This window comes from Oryx dammah, unplaced genomic scaffold (assembly GCF_014754425.2).
Source record: "Oryx dammah isolate SB20612 unplaced genomic scaffold, SCBI_Odam_1.1 HiC_scaffold_9, whole genome shotgun sequence".
Taxonomy (NCBI): Eukaryota; Metazoa; Chordata; class Mammalia; order Artiodactyla; family Bovidae; genus Oryx; species Oryx dammah.
In genome coordinates, this window is record NW_024070193.1 from 27,844,106 (window position 1) to 27,862,167 (window position 18,062).

The 18,062-nt window shown below is 38.8% G+C and overlaps 1 protein-coding gene across 1 annotated transcript in view; it reads right to left on the bottom strand.

The window, feature by feature from the left end:
- Positions 1-16,444, bottom strand: part of TMF1 (TATA element modulatory factor 1) — a 35,366-nt gene extending 18,922 nt beyond the window's left edge. The window contains exons 1-5 of the mRNA XM_040247223.1: positions 16,043-16,444; positions 12,109-13,310; positions 9,714-9,817; positions 8,939-9,065; positions 2,907-3,012 (exon numbers count right to left, since the gene is read on the bottom strand). Of these exons, the coding sequence (XP_040103157.1) occupies positions 2,907-3,012; positions 8,939-9,065; positions 9,714-9,817; positions 12,109-13,310; positions 16,043-16,184 (1,681 nt within the window). The 5' untranslated portion in view covers positions 16,185-16,444. The remainder of the gene's footprint in view (positions 1-2,906; positions 3,013-8,938; positions 9,066-9,713; positions 9,818-12,108; positions 13,311-16,042) is intronic.
- Between the last annotated feature and the right edge of the window lie 1,618 nt (positions 16,445-18,062).

Here is an 18,062-nt window from a genome sequence, read left to right on the forward strand (position 1 = left end):
AAAACAGTATGAAGATTCCTCAAAAAATTTTAAATAGAACAACCATATGATCCAGCAGTCTCACTTCTGAGTATACATCCAAAAGAAATGAAGTCAGGATCTCAAAGAGACATCTGCATCCCCATGTTCACTGCAGTTTTATTTACAATAGCCCAGATATGGAAACAATCCATGTTTAGTCAATGCATAAATGGATAAAGAAAATGTGACATAGATTGATAAATCTATATAGAGAGAGATATAAACATTATTTAGCTTTGAAAAAACAACTTGCCATTTGTGAAAACATGAATGAATCTAGAGGATGAAATAAACCAGACACAGATACAGATGATCTCACTTAAATGTGGAATACAAAAAAGTTGAATTTGTAGACACAGAGAACAGAATGGTGGTCAACAACGGCTAGTGGGTAGAAGAAATGGGGAGATGTTGGCCAAGGGGTACAACGTTTCAGTTATGCAAAATGAGTAAGTTCTAGAGATGTAATTTACAGCATGGTGACTATAAATTAGAGTATACTATAAACCTGTAACTTGCTAAAAAGAGTAGATGTTAAAGCTTTCTCATCACACACACAAAAATGGTAACTATGTGAAGTGACTGATACATTACTTAGCTTCACTGTGGTAGTAATCTCACAATACATACATATAAAAAAGTCACACTGTACACCTTACAAATACACAACTTTTATACCTCAACAAAGTTGGATTATTCCCTGGTAGCTCAGCTCAGTAAAGAATCTGCCTGCTATGCAAAAGACCCCAGTTTGATCACTGGGTCGGGAAGATCCCCTGGAGAAGGGATAGGCTACCCACTCCGGTATTCTTGGGCTTCCCTGGTGGCTCAGATGGTAAAGTATCCGCCTGCAATGCAGGAGACCTGGGTTTGATTTCTGGGTTGGAACAATCCCCTGGAGAAAGAAATAGCTACCCACTCCAGTATTCTTGCCTGGAGAATGCCACAAAGACTCAACACAACTAAGTGACTTTCAAGGGACTCCCTGGTGGCTCAGTCAGTAAATGCGGGAGACGTGGCTTCCATCCCTGGTTTTGGAAGATCCCCTGGAGGACAGCATGGCAACCCACTCCAGAATTCTTGGCTGGAGAATCCCCATGAACAGAGGAACCTGGCAGGCTACAGTTCACAGGGTCGCAAAGCGTCAGGCATGACTGAGCAACTAAGCACAGCACAGCAAAGTTGGATTAAAAAAAGAATTTAGGAGTTGAATGATAGGATATCTGTCAACTACGTTCAAGAGGTTAGGCAAAAGGGTAGTATATGCATGTGCAGAAAGATATGGAGGCGGTATAGCTAGATCTTAACAGTCAATGACTCTAGTTAATGAAGTAGTCAGATACTTATTATAGTGTACTCTCAGCTTTGAGACTTGCAGCTCTTCAGCTATGACTTTAAAAATACCTCTAGGGTATACAGGAGCAGTATGGAATACATCTATATGAAATCATTGTTTTCCCTATAAAGAAGCTAATCAAGCAAAAGAAAACATCAGCTCACTCCCCAATTAAGTTAATAAATTCCAACATAGTAAAATTTAATATTGATATTTTTAATAATTTTTAAAATTTATGAAACCGTGTACTTAGCCTTCCCCTCAGTCTCTAATGCTGTAACAGAAAATAGTAACAGACTGCAAGATGTCTTGAGATATGTGTTTAATTAACTCTTCCTTCTTTCTTTTATTTTAGTGCTTAGGTTGTTTTTAATTATCTCTGTACCTCTATTTCCCTCTCATTAAACTATAGTGCCTAAAGGACAGGGAATGTGTCATTTATTACAAATTTGTCATTTGTCTATATGAAACACAGAATCTGACCAACTAGCTGTTAAATATAAGCTAAAAAAATGAAAAAGAAAAACTGGACAAAACTATTTCAAATGCAGTGATTATTTCCAATTACTCTCAATCTGGAAATTCACTTAAATGCAGTGATTTAAGTACAGAAATGTTCATCCCACTATGATTTGTAATATTAACATTTTAGAAATAAACACATAACATTAGGAAAAGAAAAACAAATATATCCATATAATGCACTTTAATACAGTCATTAATAATGGTATCAAAGCACATTTATTGGCTTAAGGAAATTTAAAAGAAAGAACACTGCAAATTAGATATATGATATTATGTTTAAAAATATATTAAAATGCAATAAAAAGAAACTAGAATAATTCCTTATAAAACTGGATTATGATCTTTTTTTCTCTTTCTTCATATACCTCCTATAACTTAAAAATTTTCTGGAAGTAGGAAGAATTATTCTTACAACTAAAAAACTTTAAGAAAAAGAAAAATTTATTTAACCATCTTTTCCAAAACTACCTTCTTTCCTATGACATTCCAATGTCCAACTGCAATGTCTAGTCTCCTGTAGAATCTTTAATTTTCATAACCCTATTAATTATAAATCTTTTCATATACAGTGTTTAATAATTGAAAAAATTAAAATATGAATTTAAGAAAAAATTCACTATCAAATTCCAGAACAACAGAAGGATACCATATAGTACCCAAGCTAGAGATTCAGATATTATATAAACTCTAGAATTAGAACTTTCAAATATCTTGGTTTAAATGAGGGCTCTAAAATCTGTTACAAGCTTCCTTAGGGAAGCACAAAATTCTATTTCTCACAGAGTCGGGTTTTTTTTTAACTCCCTAGAAACAGAAAGCTACATACATTGTATCTCTACTTCTCTACATGTTGCTCCACATTCTTCCATAAACTGTTATCTATCACTTCTGAAGCTTAAGTCCAAACCTTTCTTGCTTCCCATGTTTTTACATTAGGAAAAACATGTGAGTAGCAGCAGCTACTCACATGGTAAGTATTTTATTGTCACAATATTTTTCACGACCGACTGAATATTTTACTTACCTTCTTCCATTAACCCTCGGATCTGCTCGTCTTTCTCTTTCAAAAGGTCTGCCGTTTCACTACTATTTAATCTAGTAGCAAGTTCTTCTTTTATACTTTTGATTTCCTAATTAAAAAAAAAACATGAATACCATAAAGAATTAATTTCATTCTGGGCATATTTTTCATTTTTTTCCATATTCAATTAATTGTATTTTCAGTAACAATCCATAAGTTTTGTTAACCTGAGTTTATATTACCTTGTTTAATTAAGAGCAAGTAAAGACCTTTGAAAATGACATAGAAAATCTAAATTCAGACACAAGCAGGTTTTACTATGGAAATGGAAATGAGTGTAAGTTAACTTTCAACACCCTTTTTGAGTATTTCTACACATATTTTCTACAGTTGAGACATTATTTTTGGAACATTCAACTAGTATATCTCCATTTTTCATTGTATTTCTTTTCCTCACCTGATACTTAAAATGAGTATTCCTCATCCTCATACTTTAAAATATGTTGCAAAGTGAGAGAAAAAAAACTTCATAAGGTTCAATCTACTTTAATTAAGCAGAGATTTCACAGAAACATGTTATGATACTTCATCTTTTGAAACAATGGTGATATAAAGTGTCCTATGATTTAAAATTTGATTTTCACAATGCTTTGAAACTAAACAGCTCAAATCAACTAACATTTACTAAGTATTTAAAGTATACTTTGTATCAATTATCATTAATCCTTAGAACAGTCCCAGGAGGGAGGAATTTGTACTATTTAACTACACAAGTAAGAAAATTAAGATTAAGAAAGCTTGAGCAAACTTTGAAGGTCAGAGAGCTATAAAGAGGTAGAGTTATAACCTGAACCCAGGTCTGTGAGTCCCTAAAACTTATGCTCTGAACTATCAACAGCACTGCTGTCCATTTTCACCTGCCAAAACTCCATCCATCAAGGTCCAGGAAGAATGTCATACCTTCCATGAAAACTTACTCAATTCCTCTGATTAAAATTCGTCCTCCACGATACCATTTCAAAATCCTTATTCATCCACCTACTACTATATGTTTGTTGATATTATTTGTCTTTCAAACTAGGAAGGCAAACTCTTCACTTAAGGTAATTCAATTCACCTTTAAACTTATAATGGATCCTAAGCAGGGGTTTCATACATGCAGTACACATAAAATGTATTTTAAAACTTAGGACCCAAGGTTTTTCCACCTATTAACATAACTGGTTTGGATCTACTTTAGATCTACAATGCAAAGTGCACTACGGAAGACAAACATTCCTTAAAATCTACTTTTTGTACTGTATTCAGATGGAATGGAGCAAGAACAAGAAGAGTTAAGTTAGTTAAGATAATCTGAGGTTATTGTTACTGTCTGAAATGATACTAATTGAAGTCACTAATTAAATCAGCCAAGAAGACAGAAGTATATCATGTATTATTTCTTTTCTGTAAAAATATGCACAGAAAAATTATAACACTGGTCAAGAAAGGGGAAAACAAGCTTAGAAAGGCATCTAATGAGAAATGCTACTATTAACAGTTGAGATACAAGCAATAATTAGTAACCTATTGGTTACCAATTTCTAAAATAGCCAAATTACAATAAATATTTATTCTAATTACAAGAAAATCTTTCTGAACTGCTCCAAATGATAAGAACTAGAACAATGGTTTCCAACCAGGAGTATTTTTGCTCCCAGGGGGACATTTGGCAATATTTTCAATTTTCACAATTGAGGGGGGATTGGGATGGCATGTGGGTAAGGCAAGACAATATTGTATCTTGTAGATATGGGCCTGGGATGCTGGTAAACCCCCTACAATGCACAGGACAGTGCACTGCAATACAAAATCATCCAGCCCAAAACAGCAACAATGCTCAGGTGGAGAATCCTACATTAGAATATATCAATATTTTATTCTAACATTCAATGTCACTAATCATTAGGAATTTTAAGCGCAGGCGGCGGTGGAGGGCTGGTGCACTAAGCGCGGCTGAGAGCTACCCCACGTCGGAAGTCAGGGACTGCGGCACAGAGTGCCAGGCTGCGATGGCGCAGGAACGGCAGGGAGGAGCTACCCCGCGTCCAAGGTCAGGGGCGGTGACCCTGAGGAGCCACCCCGAGCCCGAGGCCAGGGGCAGCAACTGGGAGGAGCCACCCACGCCCTAGGCCAGGGTAGGCGGCCGGGAGGAGCAACCCCAGGAGCAGTGGCTGAGCAGGCACAGGAGAGCCTAGAGGAGCTATCCCACATTGAAGCTCAGGAACCGAGGCGGTAAGGAGATAACCCTCATCCAAGGTAAGGAGAAGCGGCTATGGGTGGCTGGAGCAGCCGTAAAGAGATAGCCCACGCCCAAGGTAAGAGAAACCGAAGTAAGATGGTAGGTGTTGCAAGAGGGCATCAGAGGGCAGACACACTGAAACCATACCCACAGAAAACTAGTCAATCTACTCACACTAGGACCACACCCTTGTCTAACTCAATGAAACCAAGCCATGCCTGCGGGGCAACCCAAGATGGGTGGGTTATGGTGGAGAAGCCTGACAGAATGTGGTCCACTGGAGAAGGGAATGGCAAGCCACTTCAGTATTCTTGCCTTGAGAACACAATGAATAGTATGAAAAGGCAAAATGATACCGAAAGAGGAACTCCCCAGGTCAGTAGGTGCCCAATATGCTACTGGAGATCAGTGGAGAAATAACTCCAGAAAGAATGAAGGGATGGAGCCAAAGCAAAGACAATACCCAGTTGTGGATGTGACTGGTGAGAGAAGTAAGATCCAATGCTGTAAAGAGCAATATTGCATAGAAACCTGGAATGTCAGGTCCATGAATCAAGGCAAATTGGAAGTGGTCAAACAAGAGATGGCAAGAGTGAATGTCAACATTCTAGGAATCAGTGAGCTAAAATGGCTTGGAATGGGTGAATTTAACTCAGATGACCATTACATCTACTACTGCAGGCAGGAATCCCTCAGAAGAAATGGAGTAGCCATCATGGTCAACAAAAGAGTTTGAAATGGAGTACCTGGATGCAATCTCAAAAACGACAGAATGATCTCTGTTCGTCTTCGAGGCAAACCATGCAATATCACAGTTATCCAAGTCTATGCCCCAACCAGTAACGCTGAAGAAAACTGAAGTTGAATGGTTTTTTGAAGACCTACAAGACCTTTTAGAACTAACACCCAAAAAAGATGTCCTTTTCATTATAGGGGACTGGAATGCAAAAGTAGGAAGTCAAGAAACACCTGGAGTAACAGGCAAATTTGGCCTTGGAATATGGAATGAAGCAGGGCAAAGACTAATAGAGTTTTGCCATGAAAATGCACTGGTCATAGCAAACACCCTCTTCCAACAACACAAGAGAAGACTCTACACATGGACATCACCATATGGTCAACACCAAAATCAGACTGATTATATTCTTTGCAGCCAAAGATGGAGAAGCTCTACACAGTCAACAAAAACAAGACCAGGAGCTGACTGTGGCTCAGATCATGAACTCCTTATTACCAAATTCAGACTGAAATTGAAGAAAATAGGGAAAACCGCTAGACCATTCAGGTATGACCTAAATCAAATCCCTTATGATTATACAGTTGAAGTGAGAAATAGATTTAAGGGCCTAGATCTGATCGATAGAGTGCCTGATGAACTATGGAATGAGGTTCATGATACTGTACAGGAGAAAGGGATCAAGACCATCCCCATGGAAAAGAATGCAAAAAAGCAAAATGGCTGTCTGGGGAAGCCTTACAAATAGCTCTGAAAAGAAGAGAAGCAAAAACCAAAGGAGAAAAGGAAAGATATAAGCATCTGAATGTAGAGTTCCAAAGAATAGCAAGAAGAGATAAGAAAGCCTTCTTCAGCGATCAATGCAAAGAAACAGAGGAAAAGAACAGAATGGGAAAGACTAGAGATCTCTTTAAGAAAATTAGAGATGCCAAGGGAACATTTCATGCAAAGATGGGCTCGATAAAGGACAGAAATGGTATGGACCTAACAGAAGCAGAAGATGTTAAGAGGTGGCAAGAATACTCGGAAGAACTGTACAAAAAAGATCTTCACGACCCAGATAATCATGATGATGTGATCACTAAGCTAGAGCCAGACATCTTGGAATCTGAAGTCAAGTGAGCCTTAGAAAGCATCACTACGAACAAAGCTAGTGGAGGTGATGGAATTCCAGTTGAGCTGTTTCAAATCCTGAAAGATGATGCTGTCAAAGTGCTGCACTCAATATGCCAGCAAATTTGGAACACTCAGCAGTGGCCACAGGACTGGAAAAGGTCAGTTTTCATTCCAATCCCAAAGAAAGGCAATGCCAAAGAATGTTCAAACTACCACACAATTGCACTCATCTCACATGCTAGTGAAGTAATGCTCAAAATTCTCCAAGCCAGACTTCAGCAATACGTGAACCATGAACTCCCTGATGTTCAAGCTGGTTTTAGAAAAGGCAGAGGAACCAGAGATCAAATTGCCAACATCCGCTGGATCATCGAAAAAGCAAGAGAGTTCCAGAAAAACATCTATTTCTGCTTTATTGACTATGCCAAAGCCTTTGACTGTGTGGATCACAATAAACTGTGGAAAATTCTGAGAGAGATGAGAATACCAGACCACCTAACCTGCCTCTTGAGAAATCTGTATGCAGGTCAGGAAGCAACAGTTAGAACTGGACATGGAACAACAGACTGGTTCCAAATAGGAAAAGGAGTACGTCAAGGCTGTATATTGTCACCCTGCTTATTTAACTTATATGTAGACTACATCATGAGAAACGCTGGACTGGAAGAAACACAAGCTGGAATCAAGATTGCCGGGAGAAATATCAATAACCTCAGATATGCAGATGACACCACCCTTATGGCAGAAAGTGAAGAGGAGCTAAAAAGCCTCTTGATGAAAGTGAAAGAGAAGAGCAAAAAAGTTGGCTTAAAGCTCAACATTCAGAAAATGAAGATCATGGCATCCGGTCCCATCACTTCATGGGAAATAGATGGGGAAACAGTGGAAACAGTGTCAGACTTTAATTGTCTGGGCTCCAAAATCATTGCAGATGGTGACTGCAGCCATGAAATTAAAAGATACTCACTCCTTGGAAGAAAAGTTATGACCAACCTATATTCAAAAGCAGAGACATTACTTTGCCGACTAAGGTCCGTCTAGTCAAGGCTATGGTTTTTCCTGTGGTCATGGATGGATGTGAGAGTTGGACTGTGAAGAAGGCTGAGTGCCGAAGAATTGATGCTTTTGAACTGTGGTGTTGGAGAAGACTCTTGAGGGTCCCATGGACTGCAAGGAGATCCAACCAGTCCATTCTGAAGGAGATCAACCCTTGGATTTCTTTGGAAGGAATGATGCTAAAGCTGAAACTCCAGTACTTTGGCCACCTCATGAAAAGAGTTGACTCATTGGAAAAGACTCTGATGCTGGGAGGGATTGGGGGCAGGAGGTGAAGGAGACGACCGAGGATGAGATGGCTGGATGGCATCACAGACTCGATGGACGTGAGTCTGAGTGAACTCCGGGAGATGGTGATGGACAGGGAGGCCTGGCATGCTGTGATTCATGGGGTCACAAGGAGTCGGACACGACTGAGCGACTGAACTTTAACTTGAAAGACTGAGTGTATGTGTGTGTGTGTTTGAAGTGGAAGTGAAAATAACAAATGAGAATAATGGTAACTTTTAAAATTTCTAGAGTACCATTTAGATTTAAGTGTTATTTTGATGGAATTCTAATTTATAAAAATTATTCTAAAGATCCTTACTACATACCTTGCAAGGACTTTACACACAAAGTATACGAACAGATATTTGCTTAATTTTTTTTAAAGTATCAAAAATCTGAAATTCTAAAGGTACTGAAAAATCTAAAATTCAAGTGTTAATATACTCCATGGATGTTAATCTTTTAATGAGTCTTTTAATCTTACTTTTTTTCCCAATACCAAAATATTATTAATGCACTCCTCAAAAATATATGTCTCTATAGAGTTAGATTAATATTATTTTAAATTTCCATTACCTTTTTAGCAGCATCTCTCTCTTTGCAGGCTAGCTGAACTTTCTTTTCCGCTTCTGCAATTCTTTGCGTAAACTCATCTTTCAAGGAAGAAATGCTGCTGCTCTCTTCTTTCACTCTGATCATTTCACTAAATTTAAAACAATGCTAAGACTGAAAATATCTGTTTATATATTCCAAAGTTGAGTTCAGTTTGCCCCCCAAAATAACAACATTCTCTTCAACATGCACCTTACTAAAATAGATTAATTTGAGGAGTGGTAACTTTTAAGAAAAAAATTACCTGCTTAATTTATTTTAAAACATTTCAAAGAAAACTCATTAGAATTGAAAATGTCACCAATATTTGATGTGCAAAAATTAGAAAAAGATAAATAAAGCTTGTTATTTTTGAATCTTATTGTGTCACATTTTGCTGATCACCTCTTTAAAGCAAACCAATGCAATGCTCAATATTTTTTTAAACTGTAATCTAAGTTTTCCCTAAATATACCTTTTAAATCTCTAATACTAAAAGATTATTAATAACTAAAGGGGAAGAAGTTTTTCTGGTTTTGTTTTACAAAACACCTCTCTTCACTGCCACTGGTAAAAAAGTAAGATAATTTGAGGAGAAAAGTAATCTCTAAGGGTAGAACTGAAATCCTATTCAATTTTCAGTAATTGTAAATAAGTTGAAATATAAAATATTTCAATTTAAAAAACATGCTTAAGTAATAACCAAGAGCATGGGCCACTACAAAATGTATAAAATTACTCATATTTGTAAAGTACTTACTCTTTCAGATTATCATAAGCTTCTTCTAGAAGTGCTTTTTCTTTACTAAGAGATAATAACTGAGCTTCCCTTTTATCCAGTTTCTCATTCAGAAATTCAACTGTCTGGATAAAAAGAATACACAAAAGTCCAACATTTAACTTTAAAACATCATTTTTACATGCAGGTAAAAACTGTAAAGGTCACCTAATCACTATAATAAATCAGCATTAGTTCATAAAAAGAATTTAAAAAAAAAAAGAACACAGTGGACATAGAACAGCAAGGACTCACACACAGCGGGTAGGATGGTATAAATCAGTAGTACAACCACAAAGCTGGATAGCTGGTGGTTTGGTAAAATGCTTTGGAAAACAAGCAATATCTAGGTGAAAATCTATATAACCTTTCAGGTAGAAATTTCTATTTTTAGGTGTACCTCAGAGGAGAAAACTCTTGCATAATTGTACAAGAACATTTATAGCAGTTTATAATAACAAAAATGTAGGGAAGAGTGGACATGTCCAGTAAAAGAAGAGAGGAAATTAGATGCAATCAAAAAAGATCAAAGCCTCTACTAATGTTCTCTACGTTATCTGGGTAGTGGACATACAAGTGTTTGGTTCTCCACATTATTTTTTAACCCTAATGTGTAAGCTTTTTAGCATGATACATTGCATTTAAAAAATAAAGGTAACTTTAGGGACTTCCCTGGTGGTCCAGTGGCTAAGACTCCATGTTCTCAATGCAAAGGGACTGGGTTTGATCCCTGGCCAGGGAACTAGATGCCACATGCTGCAACTGAAGAGTCTGCATGGCACAACTAAAACCTGGCATAGTCAAATAAAATAAATAAATACTTTTTAAAAAAAAGTAATTTTAGAAAATCCATAGGCATGGCACAACTAAAACCTGGCATAGTCAAATAAAATAAATAAGTACTTTTTTAAAAAAAGTAATTTTAGAAAATCCACAGGTAAATTTTAAATCTCCAGAATACATCAGTATGCTGCTGCTGCTGCTGCTAAGTTGCTTCAGTCATGTCCGACTCTGTGCGACCCCACAGACGGAAGCCCACCAGGCTCCCCCGTCCCTGGGATTCTCCAGGCAAGAACTCTGGAGTGGGTTGCCATTTCCTTCTCCAATATATCAGTATAAAGCCAAGCAAAAAGGAATGATCAGACTATCTAATTCTTTAGGGCTTGCTGAAGCAGTAATACACCTGTGCATGAGGAACAGTGCCTTTTATACTAAAAAATAAAGTCCTAACCTGATTTAGGTCTAAGTGAACTTAGAAATCACTGATCTCCTAAGAATGGTTCAAAAATATCTTAATAATAAACAGTGTTGTTTTTAGGAATTCAAACTGCTATTTTAGCTAGAGCACGACATTTTGTTTGTGAAAAATATTAAACCTAGGTAACAGAATCTGGCACTTTTTGTACATTAAATAATTCAAATACATGACACTTAGAGAACATTTCTTCAAGATATCCTATATCTCAGAGGAGTCTATTAAAGATACCAGATTAGAGTCAATTTCTATATCTAAAAATCATAGAAAAAAAAACTAAACTGTGACTTAATGTCAAAAAATGTACGCCACTTTCCTTTTGCCTGCCAGACTCCTCTGTCCATGGGATTCTTCAGGCAAGAATACTGGAGTGGATTGCCATGCCCTTTTCTAGGGGATCTTCCTGACCCAGGGACTGAACCCACATCTCTAGGTCTCCTGTATTGGCAAAATGGTTCTTTACCACTAGCACCACCTGGGAAGTTTTTTTTATCTACTAGGTAAAAGCAATTTGTCATTCCTAAGCAACACCTTTGATCCTTGGACATTTCTCTTTTTCATTTAAGACAGCTATCAACAGGAAATATCAAAAACAACATAAACAAGAAAACAAAATGAAGCAATTAATAACAGAAAAAAATCAATGATCTGAAACCAATTTTTTTCATTTAAGACCTCCCTATAAATAATGTGAACATGCAAAAAATGTTTGGTGTAAGAAAAATCGTGTAACATTTAGATTTGCTTGAGCTCCTCTATCTGCAAAGGAGTTGAAGGTATATGTTTACATAAGAAGACAGTCCTTTACAAACTAACAAAGAATATATAGCAAAAGACAATATTAAGGTGATAAGAACTCAACAGTAAAGGCCTATGATGGGAATTTTTTATGCTCAGTTATACTGAAATATCAACTTATGTTACCATAGCTGCCTTGGAGAAATTTGAAATAACTTCAATAATTCTTCATCTTTAAGATCCTTAACACCACACTTAAATGGCAAAAGGCCTGTTTTTTTTAATCAAGACAAATCATTAGGCATCACTGAACATTAAAAATAAACCAATGATTTAATCTCTGAAGAACATATTAAAAAACCCTCTTCCGTTTCTTAGAGTTACCTTGCAGACATCTTCCTTCTCAGAAGGTACCTCTGGCTGACTTGAAGCTTCAGGCTGCTCAGCCTCCCCAGCCAGGACAGCATGTCCTTCATTTACTGATGCAGAAGAAACCAAGATATCAGGCTGTTCGCAGTTAACAGGAGTTGCACTTCGTCCGCTTTCTTCCATTTCTGTTTCCTCATTGGGCATAATTAATGTTTCATTTGCTTCTGCAGGTTTTCCTTCAACAGATTCAATTGTTTTGGTCTTTGGAGTTGAAGAATTAAGTATAATAGGTACTAGAGCATATCCCTTGCCTGACAGTTCATCATCTGAATTGATCTCGCTGACACTACGGCTATCTAATGACTGTACACTAAATGAGTCTATTCTTTCAAAAGCATCAGATGAGCAGCAACTCTCAGTGAGTTTTTGGAAATCATCTAAACGATTATATTCAGGACAAGCAGATGCTGAGAGAAGCTGAAAGGATGTCTGCATCAAGTGCAGGCTTGATTTTGAATCTGTATTCTCTTGTCTAGAACTTGCTGAGCTCTCACTTATTACACTTTCGTGATCTAAAACTTCAATATCACTAGTGGTAGAAGTACCTGACGAGAAGGTACTAACAGGAGGAGAAGGTGTATTGCTCTGTCGGTCTTCATGTTTTTGTTCCTTAGGTTCCAAAGCCATATCCTTGGTTTCTGCTGTGAGAGGCTGTGTAGACATATTAGATACATTTTCCCTAGTTGTTTTCACATTCATAACACTTTCAGATACTTTCAAATGCACTGTTGGCACCTTAGTATCAGATTCTTTATTAACCATTTCTTCGTGCTTATCCTCAGTTTTAGGTGACAGAGTACTGACTGCCGAAGTTTCCTCAGATACACATGGAGGAGAGTCCTTTACTTTTGACTCAGTAGCTTCAGTTGTTCTTGACTGTCCAGTGTGCAAGGACTCCTGTAAGGTGCTTTTCACTTCTTCTTCTGGTCGCTGTGATTTAGCTGGTGGTTTTGATACCACTGGACTCTTCTGAATGGTCTGGACATCAGTTGGAGAGAGAAAGGCACTGAAGAAATTTTCAGATTCATCTACCACAGTTCTCCGAACTGGCTTTGTAATTGCTTTAGGAGAGACTACTGGCTGACTCTGAGGTTCAGTGTTGGATTTTAACCCCCAGGTTGAAGTATCCCATCCTCCACTGACAGGGGGACTTATTCCTTTGACAAAAAAAAAAAAATTAAAAAAGAAAATTTTACACACACACATACATAACATGCACATTGCAATAATTATTATAAGTCAATATAAATACATCTTTTTAAAATTCTACAAAGTACAACCTATAATTTGTATCTGTTACACTCCTCACTTACAACATAATTAGTTCATCAGTTAACTTTGGGCCATAAAGATGAAAACTGGTATGCATTTGCCCAAGAGGAGCTAGGAACAAAGATGAAAGACTGCACCTGGCATATGCCAGAAACAAGTATGTTATTCCTTCCTACAACAAATTCATAAAGTAATGGTAGATGTTAATCCCTGCCAAGTCCAAAGTACATACTATGCATCTCACAATAATAGGCAGTATATTCATTTACAGGTCATGTGGAGTCATAAAAAATAGAATCTACCTTCTATATAGTTAAGTTTCATATTAATTTTATTCTTAGAATATCAATGATAAAGCATCATTATCAGCTAGACAGACAGTAACATTCAACACTGAACCCAAAATACTGGTGATAAACATGCTTTATCAAAAATCAAAGTAAACTAATGGGAACAGTAACTTCTAAAGGACAAACTCATTTCCTTCCACTTAATGACAAACTCATTTTCGGAGTCCCACTCTCCAAACCCACTCCCTGAGAAACTTTTGTTCTCTTGCTGAACTCTAAATTATGTTAATAATTAGTAGGTCATATGAATTTCAGAAATGCATTTTTAGAATTATTGCCTTTTTGATAAAGATAGCAGTTTACACTAGGATTAAAAAAAAAACAACACTGGGAGAAAATAACCATCTTCTGGGCAAAAAAGGTAATTGTGTCAGTCATACAAATAATATGTTACTGAAAAACTCAACGATAAACAAAAAATGGCACATTTGCTAAAATACTTTAAGCATTTCTTAAAAAAAAAAAAGTCACCCATTTCTAAATTCAAAAGTGGCTGAGCAGAATTTATCACATACGGTGAACAATTAGAAATTGTTGGGCAGAGCACAAGTACCTAAAAGCTCCTAAAAGCTGTCAAGCCTGAAACTAAAGTCTATCCTAATTTAATATGACTTTGGAGGTATGTAGGAAACTTTAGCTTGGGGGTACAGTATTATATCCATTTACTCAGTATAGCAGAACAGTGAAAAAAAGTGAAAAACAAAATTAAATATACAAAGGAATGAGCAAGATAAAGTGCTATATTAAGTTATGTCAATGAATGACAGAACTCAAATTTGCCAGTTGGAGAAAGTTTTACACAAATCGCGGGGTTATGCGATATCCACTTGTGATTATGAATATGTGATAATCACTGGTCATCTTTTAGTGATGGCAACATAAAACACAAGTGATCAGTGAACATTTATGGCATTTCACTAAAACCTGAACCTATTCTGGATAACCTATTTTTTTTTTAAATGAATCACAGTACAGGATTCAAGTCCCAAGTGTCACAGAAAGAAGTATCCTTACAATTAATATTCTGTCTCTTTCAAAGTTTAGTCATTCAATATGTGGGGTAGCCTGATAAAAAGGAAGCTGAGCTACTCCCAAGGTCCTATGCAGTTCAGTTCAGTAGCTCAGTCGTGTCAGATTCTTTGCGACCCCATGGACTTCAGCACGCCAGGCCTCCCTGTCCATCACCAACTCCCGGAGTTCACTCAAACTCATGTCCATTGAGTTGGTGATGTCGTCCAACCATCTCATCTTCTGTCGTCCCCTTCTCCCGCCTTCAATCTTTCCCAGCATCAGGGTCTTTTCCAATAAGTCAGTTCTTCGCATCAGGTGGCCAAAGTATTGCGGTTTCAGCTTCAACATCAGTCCTTCCAATGAATATTCAGGACTGAAGTTAACAGGGTGATGACATAAACACTTGCGCCAAACCATCTTAAAATGAGGTACCTCAAATTTAGGTCCTGACTTCTCAACGATGTAAAATTAGAAACCAGAAAGAAGTAGTCAGGACTAATTTATTCTTTCTCTTACAGGTTCACACTCCGAAAGACGGGCCATCCTTACGCCACACACCAAAAGGATAAACTGTTCCTTAGACTTAGCGCCAAAAACAACTGAAGATCCCTGAAAGATGAAGCCCAAGGTCTCTGAGAAAGAGACTGGGCTCTTAGGGACTAGACTGCGCATCAAGCCGCAATCGCCCGGCGCGCCCCCACGGGCCCTCCCCCTGGTGGAGTGGCCGAGAGGAAGTGACCGCGCGTCTCGGTACCACACTCAGGGCAGCACCCGAACCCGAGGAGCCGTCTCAGGAGAGACGGTCATAACAGAGAACCGGAAGCGCTTGCAAACTCGCAGTGCTCGCGAAGTGTTTGCGACTGTTCTTCCCGTCCCAGAGGACCGATTTCGATACTGGGCTCCCCCGGCGTCCGGAGAACGCAGCGCACCGGGGCTCGGGGGAGGGAGAGAGGGGACTGTGCTCCGTGGTCTGTGGAACGAGGGCGCGGGGCCACTCCCACGGAGTCGGGTCCCCGTCAGCCCCCAACCCAGGGCCACAAGAAAGGAGGGACCCTGGGGCTGGGTGTTCCCTGGGGACCCCAGCAAAGCTCAACTGAGAGGCCAAAGCAGCGTTCGGGGCCGTGCTGGGGGCGAGGACGCTCAGGAGCCCGTCGCTCAGCGACAGGCAGGAGCCCGGCCCCCCGCCCCCCGCTTCACCTGTTGGCCTCTTGAGAGACGCCCGGGGGATAGAGGGACGCCGCCGCTCGCGCCCTTACCTGGCTCTCCGTACGGAATGGTCTCGGCCCAAGCGCTCGGCTCCTCTTCCTGGATGTCCAGGACCCTGTCGATGGACTTCTGGGCCTGAGACAGGGCCTGCTTGGCGAAGCTGGAGAGCTGGGAGGCGTTGAACCAGCTCATCTCCCCTCCTCAACCGCCGGGCAGCGGCAGCACCGAGCGGGAAGGCCAAGGGACAGGCCGACGGTCGCGGGCCCGGGGGAGGGTGCACGGAGAGCCTCGCCTGCTTCTCCACTCGGCGAGCCCTGTCAGTGGGAAACCATGACCCCGAAGATCTCCCCCGAGCCCGAGATGTTACCCGCGGCGCTTCCCACACAGCTGAGACGACAGATCCAACTGCGCAGGCGCTAGCTGCTTCCACGTACACAACCGGCAACTCCGGGAGCCCGGAGTTCCGCCGATAGACGGAAGAACTGAAGAGCGTTGACGTCACTTCCGGGGACGCCGGCCCGCCCATAGTTACCGAAGAACGTGGAACGCTTCGTATTGAAACTGGTTCCAGGCGAAAATTCTTCGCCTCAAGATAAACTCTGAGGCTAAACCAGCAGAGACCGATTCCTTAGGGAGGAATAGGAAGGTTTTCAAGTGGGTTCCTTCCTGGAAAACAGCTGTCGTACTAAGAGCTAGCGAATTGCCATTAATAAAAATAGGGAAGTTGGCTCTTGCATTTCTCTTATAGCCTTCTTTCAAATATTTAATCAGTTGTGTTCGGCCTCAAAGAGGAACTTTGGGTTTGAGTTTGTCTAAAAATACTGCGCATCATATAAAGGACCCACCTGATCCGAGAAACTAAAAAGCCATCTTCCATAAGGAGGAATTAGAACCATACACAATCTCCTCCTCACAATACAGGTCGACTCTCAGCTACAGTTGAAACAAACTAGCATTAAGACTAGTACTCTGTACAGTGCGTATTATTTAAAACACAGCTTTTTTGCATGTGCTCATCAAACAAATCAAATTGGTGGCCTTCCTAATCCAGTCAGCAGCTGTTTGGTTTGGCCACCATGTTAAAATTCTATCAACATTTAAAAGATTTCATACAAAAACCCAGACTTCTAGCTGATTTTGAAAAATATGTACACCAACATGCAACAGTCAGCTGGAGCAGTTGCCCCTTTTGACAAATATTTTTCACTCCAGAATGTCACAGTCCCCACTATTCTAATTACACTCTCCCACTCTCACCTGTTTTTGCCTAATGAGTATTTTACCCCACTGCAAGGAAACATGCCATAAATGAATTATTTTTATTTATTTTTTAGCCAGATTTAAACTCTGCCCGTGAGAAGTTATGATCTTCTGATAATTTTATCTAACTTCTGTAAAAATGTGCATAATGAAACCTTTACAATTCAGTAATGTATAACCTGAGGAAGTGTCAGGTTAGACTTGGAATCCCTTCCAAGACCTCTAACTGTGTAGTTTGAGGCAAATGACCTAAATTTCTAAATCTATTCAGCTCTCAGATGAAGATACTATCACGTTCTCACAAGTCTACTTACACAAGAATTACTGTTGTACCTGTATATAGCACCTGTAAGCTGAATCTGTATATAGCACCTGTAAACTCAATGTGTAACTTTTTAAGGAAATCGTATGAATTTATACCCTGTTTTTATAATGAAACAAATTACTTGTCAATATAGAACTAGAAAGAATAAAAATAAATGAAAATCTAACCTGGTGATACATAATCACAAAGCATTTAACAGAAAGCTGCCAGAAAAATCAAAAACAAAGAACATGTACTATATGTTCCCACACTAAGATACTAAAACTCATTTTCAGTACTTATGTTTAATTCTGTTTTAAGCCTTAGACTTTTGGAAGGGGGAAAAAGCATTTCAAGAGGCCTTAATATAAAAATTAAGTCATTCCATTTCATTACATTATTATGTCAGAGCAAATTAAATCAGTAGGTATTTATTGTTGCTAAAGTACTAATTCAAGTACTATAAAATTTTTGTATTAGTAACTCTGCTACATGTTTTAAAATTA